Source organism: Fusarium vanettenii (assembly GCF_000151355.1).
Source record: "Fusarium vanettenii 77-13-4 chromosome 5 genomic scaffold NECHAsca_5_chr5_3_0, whole genome shotgun sequence".
Classification (NCBI taxonomy): Eukaryota; Fungi; Ascomycota; class Sordariomycetes; order Hypocreales; family Nectriaceae; genus Fusarium; species Fusarium vanettenii.
Genome location: NW_003315878.1, coordinates 2,555,937 through 2,574,228, shown reverse-complemented (window position 1 = coordinate 2,574,228; position 18,292 = coordinate 2,555,937). Strand labels below are relative to the sequence as shown.

Sequence of the window (18,292 nt, the reverse complement as noted above, 5' to 3'; positions counted from 1 at the left end):
GAAGAACCGAAGGTGGACCCATTCTTTGCCGGGCCTGGGCAGTGAAGGGCCGTCAGGTGACCCGAAAGTGGCTGGTCAAGTCCAAACATCGTTGAATCTGAGGCTCTCATTGAAATTTCCTATTCTGGAGTAGTTGATGGTCATGACCACAACGTGGGGACCTGCTACTGCTTCAACAGAGGGGGAAACAATTATAAAAGAAACATGGAGTGATTTCAGATATTTAATTCCTTTCTTTATCCTTATCACTGTCATCTACAACATTTAATACCATACCAAACACCAAAAACCCATCCATCTCCACAATGTTTGACGTAGTCGTGGTTGGCGCAGGCTTCAGTGGCCTCCAAGCTGCCCTGTCCGCCCAAAAGGCCGGCCTATCAGTCGCCGTCGTTGAGGCTCGGGACCGGGTGGGAGGTAAGAGCTGGACGGTTCCGCTGGCGAATGGCAAGGGTAATGCGGATCTGGGAGCCGCCTGGGTCAACGATCAGTTGCAGCCTCGGATCTGGTCCTACATTGAGAGGTTTGGCCTCACCGGCCAGATCTTCAAGCAGCGTCTTGGCGAGACGGCTATCATGGTCCTTGAGGATGGCAAGAGGATAGAGTTTCCCCATGGAATTACTCCCGAAGTACGTCTCGTGAAAAATTGTTAGTCAAGCCACTTACACCGTCGATAGTTCAGCCCCGAGGATAAGAAGAACCTTGAGATGATCCGTGACCACATCCAAGCCGAGTCTCTCAAGCCCAACGTCTTCCGTAAGGAAGATGACCAGTTGAGCCTGGACCAGTACGTCCGCAACCTTGGTGCACGCCCCAAGACTCTGGCCATGGTCAACCTTTGGGTCCGTGTCATGCACGGTCTCGAGTCTACTGAAGAGTCTGCCGCCTGGTTCATCGAGTACTGCCGGACCAACCATGGCCTTCTCGCCATCCGTGCCGACGATGTGACTGGTGGTAACTATATGCGAATCAAGTCTGGTAAGTTTCACTACATGACGCTTTTCAGGTTTGACAGCTGCCAACATGTCTCAGGTACCCAATCTATCGCCAAGGGCATTGCAAACCTCGTCGGTCACGCCAACATCCACCTCAACGAGCCCGTCGCCTCCATTCAGGACAACAAGTCCCATGTGATCGTGACAACAACCACGGGCAAAGCCCTCAAGGCTAAGAAGCTCATCGTCTCAATGCCCTCAGCCATGCTCAAGGAGCTCAACTTCTCTCCTCCCTTGCCCCAGCGCGCCCAAGAGGTCTACAACAACACCAAGCTCGGCCACTACAACAAGGCCATCGTCTTCTACGATAAGCCCTGGTGGCGAGACCTCGGCTACAACGGCTTCTTCATGGACTACCAGGGCCCCGCTTGCGTCGTCCGAGATACTTCCTTCGACGACATTGGTCTGTATGGCTTTACCTGCTTCGTAAACGGCAAGCCAGGTGAAGAGTGGGCGGCCAAGTACCCACACGAGCGCCGCAAGCTCATCCTCGACCAGATCGCCCGAGCCTTCAATGTGGGACCCGACTCGGTGGCTTATAGACCTATAGAGTTTGTCGAACAGGTCTGGCAACACGAGCAGTTCAGCCGTGGCGCTCTGGCTCCCGTCACCAAGATTGGCCACCTCACAGAGTACGCTGAGATTTATGGAAAGCCCATTGGAAACATTCACTTTGTGGGCACTGAGCATGCTAAGCACTGGAAGGGATACCTCGAGGGAGCTCTCGCGTCCGGCGAGGTGGGTGCCAAGGAGGTTATCGAGGCCCTAGGGCAGCAGCCTCCTAAGTCCAGGCTTTAAAGCAAGTGTAAAAGTTTAATAATGTCTTGTTTAGTTGTTAGTCAGCCTTGCATTATTAGCCTTGGTTGTGTGACAACACTTGGTCTGCATAACAGTCGAAAGTGAGACTTGTCGTAGAATATTCAACATCTGAGAAAGGACATCCCTGGGTATCTCGGTTGGAAGCATCCCTGCGTTTACCACTGGCGCTTTAATTCACTTCATCATGGAGAAACGTGCATTTTAGATTTATGGTGTCAAGATTGCCCATTCTGGAGGCCTGTCTAACTTGTCTTGACAGTTCTCTTGACAGCTCTCAGAGAGCAATGCAGAGTCTTGCTAGAGAAGCAAGGTTCATCATTCACTCGTGATAGATTTTTTCCTCATGCACCAGCTACGCACTACATAACCAATACAGGCTGCTTTGGAAGTAATGCCGTCCAATTCTCATCCGCCCCTCGAGCCCAGATCCTCCTCAACGACTCCAACGCTTTGGCAATATTCATAAACCCGTTCCGATGGAACTGCTTCTCTAAGAGCCGTGTAAAGAACTGTTGGTGATCTGGATCATGACTTTCCGAAGCAGCAATAAATATAGGCCATACCAGTACATGCTCGCCTGGAAGAGCCTCGGGAAATGACTCAAGCATCTGCTTAAACGTTGATATCAGATCGGCAGGAGCCGTCATACCAGCTTGGACTGAATATGCCCGGTTCAAGTAGATCTGAAAGGCCTGATCTCTGAGTTTTGATATCAGATCCAGAGCACGAGAGTGGGTTGGGTATGACTGGAAGTAGAGTTGCTGATCTGCCCAGCTTTGCCTGATTTGTGTTGCGACAGCGCTGACGCCTTCATCTTGGCTCATGAACGGCGAGGCGTATACACGCATTCTGTTGAGACTTGTTAGAATTGCGTTTGCTAGTCAAGAGATTCTTGACCACTTACTTGCGAACCTGTGATGCAGAAAAGTCGGCAATGGCCTTGCTACCGGCTGCAAGCATAGTCTCTCCCCCCACCATGTCTAGAGCAGACTGCAACATCCGAAACATTATTGGAAAGTCTGAGCTCCCATTCACCATCATGCCGAGAAGCAGAACAATTATGGAAACGATGATGCGATACCTTGAGTGGATATCATACTGGTGCAAGTCTTGTCGCTTCTGGAGATTCAAGATGGCTTTCGAGTAGAGCATGCCAGCGTTGACGAGATGATGGCTTTCGGCTCTTTCCGATAAGTGGAAAGCCGAGACTGCCATTACAGAGCTCATGACGAGTTCATCCATACATGCCAAAGGGATAACCAAGCTCCGCCAGCCGTTGTTACGGTCATCAATAACTACCATCTCTGGGGCGATGTGATCCGAGACTGAATCGCCGTCAGTAAATTTCATCGGTCATGCAACAAGTACTTACAGTGCTTGAGCAATAGTCTCTGCCATGCTGCGATATGATTCAAGCAGGGGAGCACTGAGAGTGGTGTGTGTTGGATGGCGCTCTGTTTCGGCCCAATAACAACGTCACCCCGGACGAGTTGATTCTGATTGTCATTTACTCGCTCCTCAGCGACCGGCACGGAAGGTGGTAGTGGCTGAGGAACGCTTGGTGGTCCTCGTCTCCCGTCATCGGGATGCTCGGAATCTAGGGGGAAACGATAATGATCGGAAGAGCGGGCGAGGCGATTTCTCAAAGGGACCCCCTTTCGCTTCGCGGCCAGACCGTTTCGGAATCTATACCTAGGTCCGATTCCGCTACAGGCAACACCCTTTGAAATACATTTGGCGCACTCGGGTTCGCCTCTATCGCAGTTGATCCGGCGCTGCGAGCACTCATAACATCCTAGCATCCACAAGGTCAGATTTTCGTGTCAATACTAGACATATCCACTCACCTTTGACCTTGGGGACATATCTTCTCGGCGCTCGAGTCATTGGCAGCTGTGGAGAGACGGGTCGTCAGAATCGGAGGGTAATCCAAAAACGGAGATAGAAATGAGAGCGACGCCAGTCCATCAAGTAATGTTTCCACTGCGATTCGGCATCGGACCCGAGAGTGGATCTGACCCTCGCTTCCCCCACCCGATGAAGGTGGAACGAGTAAGGGGAGCGCGGAGGGGTTCAAAGAAGCATGTCCGGGTGACGACGGTAGGTTTCAACATGGCAGGTAATTGGAGATGCAATCCAAGTCTTATCTACTGCTGAGAGTTTTCTCCTCTTGTTACTGCCAAAGTAAAGCAGAGAAAGATCCAACGACGAGTTGGACACGACAAGTAAGTTGCGCTCAAGGTTGAGCCAGCTGGTCAACAAGGACATTGCTGCAAGGCAAAGGATGGGTTTTGCTATATTCTGGACTAAATCGAGGAACAAATACCACTCATAAGCGGAGATTCTGTTTCTCCAAGTTATATATTTCCCCCTCGGGTCGCTTCTCGGCCATCTTTCCTGATTCTTAATGGGATGCGCTGGCTGGTGTTCCGAGGAGCAATCTTCCATTGATAGTCCTATTCTCAACACACACGAAGCGAACGAGCCATTACTAGAGTTGCTAAAGGGTTATAAAGTAAATGTAGGGAAGAGTGCCTGGGGTCTATAAGTAAGTTTACCTTCTGGTCACATAATAGATAGCACAGGTTGAAACGGCTGTTCCTTGCATAACCTGGCTCGATTTTATTTAGGCCACGGCGCCTCTTTCATCGTCTAGGGGGTGACTGGCACAAAGGAATATAAGCCACTTCACAACCCTAGTCCTTTGATGGGAATAAAGACGGAGGGTGTCGCTCTTGGCTAGCTACAGTGGGCAAAAGGAATGAGAGCCAGCACCGGGGCAGGAATCGGAGTCTGAGACCTGCATAGCCGGCTCTATGTGCATACCCGAGATCAGGCAGACGTGGGCAGCACAAACCCATCAGCAAACCGTTGCTTTGTCTTGGCTTCTCTTTCAAGACCCCCACGTCCATGATAACAGACCCTCCGTATCACTTGAGCAACTGGCGATTGCCATGTACCAGGTCTCGGCTCTGAATCCTCCCAAGCCCCGCCCCTAGCCAAACGAGGAGAGCATCTCGGCTTCTGAAGCCGAGCCTCTAACCATACGCGGGGTAGAGCCAGTGACTGCCAGACCAACGAATGAGAGAGCGGTTCATGACGTCGGTATCTCATTGGCGAATTCCATCTCGATTGCATCCGTCATCGCTTCTTGCCCCGCAACATCCCCACACAAAAGGAAGAGAGCTTCTGCTCTAATTAGGTAGCTTTGTTGCTCGGCTTCCAACACCGACAGCTTACATTAATTCATCCTGATGCTGCACGCCGAATATTTGGGCACCGGCATTCAACGGGAAATATCCCGTGGCGATTGAAACGGCCAGCTTCTCCAAGAGACTGTCCCGTCAAGAACCGGAGATAGAGACGTCAAGACTGAGCGAACCCTCCCATCGTTGCCATAAGTTGGTGCTATATCAAGCTCCAACCCGCTTTGATTCATCACCATCTTCAAGCCGAAACTCTTCACCAACACCGAGCCATCCTTAATACACTGTCAGTTTCACAATGGCATCCATCGCTTCCACTCTCAAAGACGCCAGCCTCGTCGCTGACAAGTCTTATATCAACGGCGAATGGGTCGCATCCGTCTCTGGCCAGACCTTTGAGGTCCGCAACCCAGCTACCGACCAAGTCATTGGCACCGCGCCCGAGTCTACCGTTGACGATCTCAACAAAGCCATCCAGGCCGCCTCAGATGCCTTCCCTCTATGGCGAGCCCAATCAGGCCGCCAGCGTGGTCGCATTCTGCGCAAGCTCGCCGACCTCATCACCGAGAACAAGGTCGACATTGGCAAGGTCATCACCGCCGAGAACGGCAAGGCCAAGCCCGATGCTGAGGGCGAGGCTCTCTTCTCTGCTGGCTTCTTTGAGTGGTTCGCCGAGGAGGCTCCGCGACTCTACGGCGATGTCGTCCCTCATGCCCAACCCAACGCCCGAATCCAGATCCTCAAGCAGCCCGTGGGCGTCTGCGGCTTGATCACGCCCTGGAACTTTCCCATGGCAATGGCTGCCCGCAAGATCGCTGCCGCCCTCGCCGCTGGCTGCGCAGTCGTTGTAAAGACGGACGGTGTCACTCCCTACTCTGGAAACCTCCTCGCCGTCCTCGCCGAGCGCGCCGGCGTCCCCAAGGGTGTCCTCAACATCGTCACCGCTCTCAATAACACCCCCAAGCTTGGCCTTGCCCTATGCGAGTCTGATACAGTCAAAAAGATCTCATTCACAGGTTCGACCCGAGTCGGAAAGATCTTGATGAAGCAGTCGGCCGATACCCTCAAGAAACTGAGCCTTGAGCTAGGAGGCAACGCCCCCTTCATCGTCTTTGATGATGCCGACCTCGAGACGGCCGTTGCCAGCGCTGTCATCGCCAAGTTCAAGGTCTCTGGCCAAACGTGCGTGTGCGCCAACCGAATCTATGTGCAAGAAGGGATCTATGACCAGTTTGCCAAGCGACTGGTGGAGGAGGTAGGCAAGTTCAAGGTTGGCAACGGAACTGATGCCTCCGTCACTCATGGCCCCATGACCACGAGTGTCGAAAAGGTCGAGGAGCACGTCAAGGATGCCATTGGCAAGAATGCCACCGTCCTCTTCGGTGGACAGCGGTTGCCCGACCTCGGCAAGAACTTCTTCCAGCCCACCATCCTCGGCGATGTAAATGACACCATGGCCGTTACCCATGAGGAGACGTTTGGTCCTCTTGCGGCCCTGACAAAGTTCAAGACCGAGGACGAGGTCATTGCCCGAGCGAACAAGTCTGAGGTCGGCTTAGCCTCATATCTCATGACCACCAACCTGGCCCGGTCGCACCGCGTGCAAGAGAGGCTCGAGTTCGGCATGGTTGCTATTAACACAGGCGTCATCGCTGACTGGGCAGCACCGTAAGCTTACCTTCTCTAATACATTCTCGGCAAATGCTAACCAGTTGCAGTTTCGGAGGTGTTAAGCACTCTGGCATGGGTCGCGAAGGCAGCAAGTACGGAGTTGACGACTACATGGTCCTTAAGACTATTGTTACCGGCGGCATTGATACTGTTTATAACCCCCGTCTTTAAGAAGCGAGTGCTTTAGAAGATATCAGGCATATATTGCGAGTTTAAAAGCATAGTATAAATGGATATTAGTAGCTTACTTGCCCTTAATTGTAACGATTAAGTATCCTACTATACTAGAACATTAGCTTCCAGTTATACTCGTACCTACTATCCTATTATTAGGGGTAGCCTCTATAGAAGAAACTGTCTAAACTGTTATTACTATTACCCAGTCCTTTAAGGCAGAATAATAATCTATCTTAGGGGTAGTATTATACTAGACCTCTTACGGTCTTTAAGCTGCCCACTATTTGCTTATCACTAACCACTAACGATGATCAGGTTACCTGCTAGGTACAACTCAAAGTTCCCAAGCAAATCTAGTAGAAATTGATTTATGGTGTATCCTCTGGGATGTATTATCAGGAGACGGCCTCCCCTCGGCGTAATAGCACGATGCTGAACCGTCGCAAACCCTTCTTCACCGCCCAAGTTCCCCGATATGAAATTCGCCGAAACGTTGCTGCCTTTGCCGCAAAGCCATCGGTATGATCCGAGCGGTAGGCACAGGGCCTTGTTGTCTCTGTCGAACAAGCCTCGTATTGGTCAGGATGCGAGTTGGGCATACGGATATGGTGATCCGCGTGGCATAGGTTAAATCAGGAGCAGGGGGTGGCCAAAATACCCAGTCCCTAAATGCAACATTGTTATGGAACCTCGCCTAAGGAACGCCTCTGAAGTTTCCTTTAGCCGATGTGTCTTAAGCTTCCTGTTTGAGACTGTTGCGTCCTGTCATCAGGCGAGATGCGGTATTTCGGCGCCTTGGCAAATTGGGATGGAGGCGAGACCGTACGTTAAAGATTGCAAAATGTGATTATATCAGATTCCAGAGGCGTCTCGATTCAATTCATTGTTCATCGTGAATCTCCACCCTGAGCCCTCATCCCGCTTTTGATCATCCCACGGGTAGAGTCGAGGCAGAGGTCCTGGAGGTACTGCTCGAGACCAGGCCGGGACACTTAATTTCGAGATTAGATCACTCTATTGTTTATGCACTTGGGTTTCTCTTTGGTCCGGATGCGAGACGTCTAAGTCCTAGTTTTGAGTTCTTGCTCTTGAGCTCTGTCTGCATGAGTTGGCAACACTCATACATCACACGTTACGTAGCGAGTGTAATGCAAAGATTTGAAAGAACCATACGATAATAGAAATATAAAATACGTGCCACTCGAAGGATTCTTAACCTGGGTAGAGACACGTTAGTGCGGCACTGTGCATAGTGGCACGCTTGGCCATTTCAGATTCCTGGGAGTGCGCCCAGCCTCGATCCCAGCCTGCAGCGTAATTGAACCTATCACTGAAAGACTTGAGAATGCTTCAAGCTTTTACTAAATACTACCTTCCTAGAGTATTGAAACAAGGCCAAGATCAAAGAGACCCGGCTTCGGCTGACCGTATAGTGCGGTATTAACCACGAAACGACGAGCCATGCCGTCTACCTATAGAGAGAAGGATAACAGTCCTCGTTCGACAGCTTTCTATATCAGCACCATCATTCATCTACACACTTAACAGTCCAACGCTTGAAGGCCCGCAACATGAAGGCTTGTCTTGCCATCCTTCTGCCTTTGGTTTCGGCCGTGGCCGTGGTGAGTTATATCCCGGCACCGTAACAGACACGACGCGTCCCAATGCTGATTTGGCTTGATTTCAAGAACGTACCTAGGAGCATTCCTGATGGTTATGATCTCTCGGGTGAGCTTGAAGTCATTGGTCCTCTGGAGAAAGGAGGAAAGAATGTCACCCTAAAGGGAACAGCAGAGGTAGCTATGACCGCCCATTCTCGATTGGCACGTGTCTAACTTGCAGTTTCACAGACTGTTATTGCGCAGATCAAGGAAGCAAACCCAGACTTTGAGCTAGACGATGTTGAAAACGTAGAGCCCGAAGAGACCAAGCGGGACCTAGTTCTCGAGTCTCGTGCTCAGGCGGTAAGGTTGCCTTAGTTCCTCTACCACTGACCTGCTAACTTCCATCTCCAGACTCACCACTTCTGCCGCGCCGGCAAGATCGGCTACTGGGGTGGAGGCGAAGCGAATCGTGACCAGATTGCCCGTGAAATCGGTTACCTTCGCTCCATCGGCAGCCGAACCTGCGGTGTCAACGCTCGATCTTGCGTGCGCATCTCATGCTCTAACAATGCGGGCATCTGGTGGTGCAACGACAACAACTACCACGTTGGCGAGAAGTGCAATGACCTTGCTAATCTGGCTCAGATTGCCGTCTATAAGTGCGAGCGTCATGTCAAGGCCACGTGCTGGTTCGGACACCCCGTGTGCTATGACTGCGGATGTCGGCCCATCGATGATCTTCGGGCTCAGTTAACCCATCAAGGGCCGGGCTGCAACTATAATAAAGAACAGATCTCAAACACAATATAACATCATAACCCGATGTTAACACAGTGGCCTGTTAAACTTCTGCAGCAGCAGAAGAGTCATACCTAGCTGCATCAGCTTAAATACAACATCTCGGCGAATTGCCAAACTTGTCTGGTTGGCGCACACATCATCTTTGAACACAATGCGGCCCATCGATAACTGGGTGGTTTGGGGCTAGCAGTTTAGCAGCCTTAATCATAATGTCATTGTCACCGTTGATAAGTGTTAGAGGGCAAGGCGAAAGTCTCGGGTAGTTAGGGCTATGGGTTGAAAGGTTTGTCACAGTCTAGGACTGCCGTTCTCTCTTTTATTGGTGAAACGCCTTGAAGACGTTATCGAAAGGGCTTGTTAAGGAAAGTCTCTTCTCTTCTCTATAGTTTAGATACTTGATAATAAAGCTACCCCGCCTTACTTAATCTCAGGCCTAGCCTAAATAGTATATGTTCGGTAAGTTAATCTTTTTAAAAAATGCTATTTATAGGGTTCGCGGAAGCGGACCAAGGTCCCGATATCGTGGTCCGACACTTGGAACGTACAGTACTATCCCATCTATCTTAAACTGCCTATGTGTCATGGATTGTGGTGTTTTACGGCATCGTTTTCACGGCGCTGTTATATCACAAAAAAAGTATCTTTGCCACTGCGGTCAGCAATCTCTATGACTCTATGAGAAAGGACGCAGGCTCGTTAACAAGTGCCATGTATCATTGACGAGCAGACCTCTTGTCTAGAACTCAATTGAGACAAGTTGATCTCTAATCAACAACCAGCCAACGAATAATCCAACTGAAGCTTAAATGGCCAAGAACAACCAACAGCACCTAACACATGTGCACCAGTGGCCAGAAATACCTCGTTGACGTCAGCATGAGGAGGAATCGGTAGGAATCAGGTGACCCATTCATTTGTTTCATAGAAACATGGACCGGGAATCATGCACTCGACTGAACAGCTGGTCATGGCCTTGACCGCGACCATGGCGGACCTGTTTGCGAGAGCTGAAGTGTCCAGGATGGCAATGCGAGCCGTGTTTTACTTTTGTTGAGTGACCCCAGAAGAGATTCTCCTCGCTGGTCCAGCTGTCCGGAGACGGCAGGGTTGGCAATTTCTCGAGAGCTGCAGGTCTCACCTAATCGAAAGTCGGTGGGCAGTAGGAGATAAGGTGCCCCTATCGGTTGGTCAATGTCGAGACCACGGCATCAGTCCCTGCATTATGACGCGACCAGAATAAGCACTAGAGGACCCAACCGTCTCAAAAGTTTCAAAAACGGGCCAGGGGCAAGACGGGTCGGCATATGGATCGACACGGTAAAATCAGCCGCTGACTCCGAGGATCAAAATAGTAGCGGTCATCAGAGCCCTATCATTAGATCCGCGGGGGAGACAGATAAAAAGTCGGGGCTGCAAGTTGCACCTCCACCGTAAACACTGGGCCAGTCAGAAGCTGGGAGTGGGCAGAGGGCATGGCGTGCTGGCCGGGCCCAACATCGACGTTGCACAACGGCCTTCTCGGCCTTGTTAATACGGGCAACACAGCAGTACAAGAAAGGGCACAGCTGTGACAGACAAACCTGCTGTGGACAACAAGTCAGGCTATTTTTGAATACTCGTAACGCCACCCGATTCGCAATCAAGACCGCATCTGAGATCATAGCCAAAGGCTGGCTCAAACGCAGTCAAACCGGCCACGATACCATCTCACGGTCAGGTCGGTTAAGCAGCATAAAGTCATGATGCTTCAATAATGTATGCAATCATCCTGTGCCCGGCCTCTTTCAGCTGGGCTGATCTGCCCTGATGGGTGTGCCCCAGCGATTGCGCAATTTCCATTGCCTCTACGACTGCATAACTTTTTGAGGCCCCCGCAGGACCCAAGTCTCGACCTGCAGCGGCACAGACGGGGAGCCCAATTGCCGGTCAAAAATGCAGTGGAGGATCTGCATAAAATGCCTCTTTTTGTGTTATTTGCCGTGTTGTCTTGGTACCCCTGTCCATGAGGCTCTTGACTCCCCGCAAAACGTGATCCTCGTGGAAGCTGACAGCGTCTGCGAGGCGAACGGTTTGGGAAACACGGCTGTCAGGTGAAGTGACGGACTAGGAGAATGTGAATGGTGATCAATTTGGGTTCCGGAGCCTGGTCTTGTACGGTGTTCCTTGAACAACAAGGCATACTGTAAAATAATGCTCAGTGTGCAGTCGTTGACCAGTCCATTTCTCTCTCACACACATGGAAGGATCATTACACACACTAACAACAGACCGCTTAAACCATATCTCTATTAACACACTGATACCGAGGCTCAATGTGAGTAGAAAAGTGAGGAAAGCATGTCCCGACATCAATGTTGCGACACCACGTTATCACGCAATCGGCTCGTCAGCCGAGTTCAGGCACATCTCAGCCAAAAGTGCTACCATCCCTAACCACATCTACTTGCGAGGTGCATGTCAAGCTGCCATATCATCAAGGTAGCGCTGAATATAAACTAAATCCCAACGGCTTTCCAAAACGGTGTGTGTTGTCACCGAGTGTTGGCCTGCCGTCCCGCATCAATAGTGGTTGCCAGCCTGCTCCCGTCCTGCAGCAAAAGAGGTTGCCGTCCTGCATCAACACGGGCTCTCCAGCAGATACGAGCTTATGGCTGACCTTGGAGAAGCCTTATTTGTCCCGCGGGTGGGTATTGGGTCGAGCATGTGTAACCTGACTGGGATGATCATCGCCCGGGTTTTACGTGGGTAAAGCGTGGCCAACAGTCAAGACTCTGTGAGCAACGTGCGGCTGAGGTCTGGATGCATCTTCCAGCCTTCTCATCTCGTCATTACTTCTGGCTGGTAAACATCTCCAAGGGGTATAGAGAGAACAAGCAGAGTTTCTCTATAAGTATCCTCTTATCCTCTCCCTCAAGGTTAACTCTCAGACTCATCCCCACACACCAATCTTTTCAGCAAACCACTCTTTACCTCACACACCCAAGCCTTTCGCTTCATCCCACAAAATGAAGGTCTTCACTCTCCTCGTGCCTCTTCTCTCCGCACCACTGGCCTTTGCCGCCCCCGGCGACTATGGCTATGGCTATGGAAACACCAAGACCGTGACGGCCACCGTCACTGTCACGAAAAACTACCCCCAACCTCCTGTCACCAAGACCAAGACCTTGACAGTGACTCAGCCCGCCGTCACCAAGACCGAAACGGTCTACAAGCACAAGCCCCCAGTCACCAAGACCATCACCGTCACCCAGCCTCCCGTCACTGTGACCAAGCCTCCGGTTACCGTGACCAAGCCTCCCGTCACTATCACCAAGCCCCCAGTGACCAAGACCGAGACCGTGTACAAGCACAAGACTGTCACTGTGACGCAGCCCGCGATCACCAAGACCAAGACCATCACCGTCACAAAGACCGTGACCGAATATCCTCGCAAGACCCACGACAAGCCCGGCTACGGCAACCCTGGCTATGGCAACCCCGGCTACGGCAACGGTGGCGGCAAGGACAAGGACAAGGACGGAGGTAAGAAACTCACAGATTCTTTGAGACATGAGAGTTGCTAACATATCATAAGACTACTAATGGCTTTCACCCATGAGAATTGGGTGGGCTCAGTACTTTAAATGTTTGCCCTAAGGGTAGAAGTGCTGGGTTTCGATGCGCCGGGATGGATGGATTCCAACACCACGGTCCTTTTTGAATCTGCCTTACTGCTTTGCCTTTTCTACCCCCTGTTTTTATTCTTGCTTCCATCCTTTATGCCGACTCATATCCACTGCCCTTGCTGTGGTGAGAGTCCAAGCTTTGGATGGCAGCCTGGTTGCCGAACGGTGATTAAAAAATATTCTCTTCGAGACATTCTTTCACATAGTAAGATATAGCTGCAGTATAGTTACGACGGTCCTTGGGCTGTCTTGGATTGGAACATAAATAAAATGTTATTGACGTCTACTTGATCCTCGCCTGTTATTAGCACAACTTGTACTTGAGTTAGTGAACTCTTCTTTATATCTGTGATTCCCTCGTTAGAGATCAGAGCCACGACCTTGGATACGCTGTGAACTATCCGGGAATGTTTTTTTCCGGTGTTTCCAGTTTAAGAAATCAAACTTCCACAACAGTCTTCCAATACCTATGTGGAACACAAAGAATGAAACAAGTGGATAGCAAATGTTGAACAGTAATCATTGAAACTTCTTTCATATCCCTACAAGTCAGCTATATCTTCCACAATCTACTTACCCAGATGCAGGTCGCTTCGCAAAATCTCAATATCAGGGTTCCTGTCCACATTCTTAAGCGGCTTTGTTTTGTTCTCAAACAGCAGCTTCAACAATCCAACCATGACCTCATTTACCACCTTTTCGACCTTCCTTCCATCCAACTTTCCAAATACCTCGTCCACTGTGGGCTGCAACTCAGGCGGAACCTGGTACACCGTCAGCAGCAACGGCAGGTCCATAAAGGCATAGTGCTGCGTGTCCCTCACCGCCAGTTCCATCTTGGCAGCGTCCACCTTGTTATAGAACTTATCCCACTCAGGCACCGGTGCTGAATAGTTCCTCCCAACCAGAATGAACGGTTTATCTTTAAAACCCTCCTGGCTCACGGGTCCGTAGATCGAGCCGTCAAAGTTAAGCCCTCCGATGACATTTGGGTCATGCTGCGCGGTTGCGGCGGCTGTGGCTCCACCAAAAGAGTGTCCGTAGACGACGACTTTGTGGGGATTAAAGGTGCCTGGGAAGTTGGCAAAAATGGAGTTTGTGACGGTCGTATTGGAGAGCTGGGATATGAGGAAGGATGCGTCGGCCGTACGGACCTGGTCATATTAGCCAATGTTGGACTCATTTATCTACTGCGAATGATTGCTTCAGGCTAGGCATGGACTTACTTCTAGCTGCTTGAGAGTTAACGTCTCATTACCCAAGGCTGCATATGCAGTACTCCCATCGAGAAACTCAACGACAGAGGTTTCATATGTATGGTCGAGCGTCACAATGACATGCCCCAGACTGGCCAATGACCTCGCGAGCGCACCATATACAAACCTCGTGCCCTGGAACCCCGGCGAGAACACCGCCACAGGAAACTTCTTCCTCTCCTTATAGTCTCCGTCCAAATTGAGCGCCTCAATATTGCAGAACTCCATTTCGAAATCTCCAAATAAGCCCTGCGGCACGCCCAAGGACTCGCCCACGTTTTCAAAGACGCTCGCCGTCAGAGGCGGCATGTATGGCATCACTTGGGCCTTGCATCTGTGCTGAGCATCGATGGGGAGATATACCGACGCCATGAGGCGGCGCTTGGAGTTGGCCTCGGGCGCAAAGGGGTCTATACGGCTCGGGTCGACGAGCTCAATGTGCTTGACAGCGACATCGTAAGAGCCTGGTGGAGAGGGAACCAGGAGAGCATGGGCTGCTCCAAAGAGTAGAGACAGTGTGAGGAGATGCATTTCTGTGTGAGCTTGGCTGTCTTTGAGGAATCTGATCTTTCGGACGCAGCTTCGGAGGTCTAGTTATATAAAATAGAGCTCTTGGCGACGGTCCCTCGTGTTAATCAGATCTCACGCATTGGTCCATCCTACGCAGAAGGATCGCCTGCGCCACACTTAAAGTACGTACGACAGTTACATATGAAGCACGTACATGACAGGTTAGTATTATAAATTGATATTACATATGACCAGGCCCCAGTGGCCGCGTCATGCTGAACAGCTAACATAGAATTATTTCGACTCGCCCAGGCAGTAGATTCTTCTCAGATCATTATGTCTGAATTAAATAGGATATCTCTATGACTAGCTGCCTCTCTTTAAACATACTGTCTGAAAGATCTTAAAGATATATGCCAACTCAACACCAAGAGAGGTAGCACATCAGAGGCTTCTTGCCGTTACAACTATATGAAAGCATGCATAATAAGAACGGTGTGAAAACACTTCATCCAGGTCCCTTTGTTATGGAATTCTATCCGAGCTCCATTGTTGTTTAGACATCCCCGCGAGAGAACACAGTTGCTCCAGGTGAAGTTGGAGCAATTCAATAGTCTGGGGCCTTTGTTAAGAACAAAGACAATGCAGGCATCAAGAGAATTGTGCATAAATAGGTTAAACGCCAAACATGTTCCATTGTGGCCGGCACCTCGAACACTTCAAGATGCTTCTGCATAAGCTATCCCATCCAGAACCTATCCTTCCATGCGGTTCAGCTCAGCTACCAACCCATCATCACATCGTCAGATCGTCAAAACTACCTTACACAAACACCCGCAAAAACTCAACTAGCGCCATCATAGCCATAGCCTGTCCGTACGGCATGCTCGTCCGTGGGATATCCTTATAATGCTGCAAGTCATGGCCCATACCCGTGCCAAATGACGTGTTGAGCAACTCTCCCTCCGGGCTAATGTTTTCCAGCACAGCCTTGATCGCCTTGACTGCCACCTCAGAGTACTGCTTGCCCACGTATCGCCGTCGCTCAGCCTTGAGCATGCCGTATGCAAAACCCGCAGTAGCACTGGCCTCGACGTACGAGCCCTCCTCCTCTGAGACGTCCAGGAGTGTGCGCCACAAGCCGTTGGGGACCTGCAGCTTGGCGAGAACCTCACACTGGCTCTCGAGGGTGTTGATGAGGTGCGAGCCGAGAGGATCGTCAGTCTTGAGTCCGACCAGCTCCAGGAACTCGGGGATGACAATGGTGACCCAGCTGTTGCCGCGTGCCCATCGTGCATCTGCAAAATTGTGACCACCATCCTTGAAAGTCCAGCCGTGGAAGAAAAGTCCCGTCTTTGTGTCAAATAGGTACTGGATGTGAAGAAGGAACTGTTTCTTGGCCTCGGCGACGTAATGCGGCCTATTGAGGACTAGACCAATCTTAGCCAGCGGCATCACCGTCATCATGAGGGTGTCATCCCAGAGCTGCTGGTCGTTGACCTCAAGGTAGGTAATGTGCTGCATGCCGCCGTGTCTGGTGCGTGGGAGGTCGTGGTATGCCCACTCGGCCCAGCTATCGAGCCAGGGCAGGTATGTCGGGTTACCAGTCTTCTCATAGACGAAGGCCAGGGTTAGGAAAACAGCCATGGTGTTGATATTCTTGCCCTTGTGGCCCTCCTTGAAGCGGGCCTGGAACCAGTCCTCGATGATCTTGAGCCACTCATCCTCTCCCGTCATCTCGTAGTACTTCCAAATGCCATACAGGCCGATGCCGTGCGTCCACTCCCAGTCGTTCCAGCCCTTGGTGTCGATGATGCGGCCATCGTCGAGTTTTAGCAGGAACTCTCCAGTTGTGTCCTTAATGTTGACGAGCTCATGGATGAGAAGACGGATCTGCTTGTGTACGTCTTCCGCCGCGACGCCGTGCATGTGGGAAGGCATGATGTGATGAGGGAGTGTGTGAAGAAGAGGGGTAAAGTAAAGAGAGGGAGCCTGGTAGAGTATGGCGCGATAATTCGGAGGGAGCCTCTACCTCTCCGTAATAATCCTGTGCGTGATGTTGTGTTGACCGAGCGCTTTTTTTTTCCAATCACTCGCCTGGTCACTCAACAATGGAACGAAACATGGGAACAACGGGATCAACACGGGGGGAAGGCGGTAAGCATCTTAATAGTGAGGCAAGTCGACCAGGATGCCCACAGCCGCGCCAACGGCTCCCGCTCTCTCATGCCATTCGGACTCTGAGTGGCCATCTGAGCTTCCCCGCGAAGACCCATGAACCCACAACTTCGGTCCGAAGCAGACCGAGCCCTGAGCTTCGGTCAAGTCACGCCGTCCTATGAGAGGCCGGGAACGTCACTCCACACCCTCTCCGCACTCTGGAAAAGAAACTTGGTTCTGTGGGGGTGGGGGTCTGGGGGCGCCTCAAGATGGGGGCGGAGACTCAGGCCTAGGTGAGCGTCCGAGAAGGGTAATGGTAAAGAGCTATGATGAAGCCATAACGAGTTGGGGGAAACATGGTGAAAGAAAAGACCGAGGTTTCCGAACCTAGATGCTAGATCGGCAATTGTTTGCAACGAGGCAAAGAGAGAAGACTTGGCGCTAATGTTTGACTGTGGGACTGCCATTCTCATTACGGGTACAGTACATAATCCACAGAGCCGTAACCTTATTCTCTTTGTCGGTCAATGGGCTTCGTAATGGCCTCAAGAAATCAGATACAGAGACTACCCTACTCCTCCCTTCTACGTCAACTCATGACGGACACACCATGACAGACAGACAAGGATGATGCGGAGTAACTTGTGCCGTCACTTCACTTCCCCAATTTCTTGACAGGGGAACACAAAAGCACCTAGGCATCAGCATTGGAGTACCCATGCCAACTCACCACTATGCACCGAAATCCTTTCCAGAATAAACCGCCCTCAGAAGCACGGCTTTCCCTTTTCACAAATCATGCCACGTCTGATGACGATGATGATCGAGCCTCCCCCTGACACGCAGGGTTGCATTCCGCCCTCTCCAACCCACACAGCTCACCTTTCCCCGTCCACAGACCACTGGTATTATCCCTCAAGCGGAGATCCTGGTCCTTCTCACTTTTCGGTCCCAACTCAGTGGGCCCTCCTCTCCTGAGAACCACATCTTCAAGCCAACCAGCATGAACAGTTGGAGATGAAAGAGTCGGGGTCAACCCTCAAGCAGGCTCTGCCGCATAACCGAGCATGCCAGAGAGCCATTCGGGCATTCGGTCCAAACCCAAGCGAGGCACGACTCGCCCCGTGGGGCCCTCCTCTCTGGGCTTTAGCGGTCTCACTCGTCTGGAGACCCAAGACTGGGGCGTCTGGGGGAGATGGGGAAGCCCAAGCCATCTCCGCACCGAGTCAGACGGGGTGGCACCTGGGGAAGCCCATTCGCTCGCCTCCTCTCCCTCCAGACCCCAGGATTGTAAAAACCCGTCAGTCCGGCTCTCGAGCAGATAAAAAAGCTCTACAGCCCATCTCTTGGCCAAGGAATTTCCCCAAGGCCAAGACAACCACCAAGCCCTCCCCTCACATTGCCCCCCTCACCCCTTCTTGTCACATT

The 18,292-nt window shown here is 51.3% G+C and overlaps 7 protein-coding genes across 7 annotated transcripts; 4 read left to right on the top strand and 3 right to left on the bottom strand.

The window, feature by feature from the left end:
- Positions 1–305: 305 nt before the first annotated feature.
- NECHADRAFT_41234 (uncharacterized protein) lies at positions 306–1,793 on the top strand (the record flags this gene model as incomplete). The annotated part of the gene is made up of 3 exons (XM_003051435.1): positions 306–629; positions 678–978; positions 1,033–1,793. 3 exons carry the CDS (start codon positions 306–308, stop codon positions 1,791–1,793), a joined length of 1,386 nt encoding a protein of 461 aa, XP_003051481.1.
- Positions 1,794–2,173: 380 nt separating this feature from the next.
- On the bottom strand, positions 2,174–3,116 carry NECHADRAFT_93970 (uncharacterized protein; the record flags this gene model as incomplete). Its single annotated transcript, XM_003051020.1, has 2 exons — positions 2,174–2,560; positions 2,790–3,116. The coding sequence occupies 2 exons, from the start codon at positions 3,114–3,116 to the stop codon at positions 2,174–2,176; spliced, it is 714 nt and encodes a 237-aa protein (XP_003051066.1).
- Positions 3,117–5,318: 2,202 nt separating this feature from the next.
- NECHADRAFT_41484 (uncharacterized protein) lies at positions 5,319–6,862 on the top strand (the record flags this gene model as incomplete). The annotated part of the gene is made up of 2 exons (XM_003051434.1): positions 5,319–6,688; positions 6,739–6,862. 2 exons carry the CDS (start codon positions 5,319–5,321, stop codon positions 6,860–6,862), a joined length of 1,494 nt encoding a protein of 497 aa, XP_003051480.1.
- Positions 6,863–8,439: 1,577 nt separating this feature from the next.
- Positions 8,440–9,282, top strand: NECHADRAFT_80957 (uncharacterized protein; the record flags this gene model as incomplete). The annotated part of the gene is made up of 3 exons (XM_003051433.1): positions 8,440–8,490; positions 8,719–8,832; positions 8,884–9,282. 3 exons carry the CDS (start codon positions 8,440–8,442, stop codon positions 9,280–9,282), a joined length of 564 nt encoding a protein of 187 aa, XP_003051479.1.
- Positions 9,283–12,278: 2,996 nt separating this feature from the next.
- Positions 12,279–12,836, top strand: NECHADRAFT_106165 (uncharacterized protein; the record flags this gene model as incomplete). Its single annotated transcript, XM_003051432.1, has 1 exon — positions 12,279–12,836. One exon carries the CDS (start codon positions 12,279–12,281, stop codon positions 12,834–12,836), a length of 558 nt encoding a protein of 185 aa, XP_003051478.1.
- A 636-nt stretch (positions 12,837–13,472) lies between these two features.
- NECHADRAFT_80955 (uncharacterized protein) lies at positions 13,473–14,725 on the bottom strand (the record flags this gene model as incomplete). Its single annotated transcript, XM_003051019.1, has 3 exons — positions 13,473–13,480; positions 13,516–14,092; positions 14,165–14,725. The coding sequence occupies 3 exons, from the start codon at positions 14,723–14,725 to the stop codon at positions 13,473–13,475; spliced, it is 1,146 nt and encodes a 381-aa protein (XP_003051065.1).
- Positions 14,726–15,526: 801 nt separating this feature from the next.
- NECHADRAFT_40704 (uncharacterized protein) lies at positions 15,527–16,645 on the bottom strand (the record flags this gene model as incomplete). The annotated part of the gene is made up of 1 exon (XM_003051018.1): positions 15,527–16,645. The coding sequence occupies one exon, from the start codon at positions 16,643–16,645 to the stop codon at positions 15,527–15,529; it is 1,119 nt and encodes a 372-aa protein (XP_003051064.1).
- Positions 16,646–18,292: the final 1,647 nt, after the last annotated feature.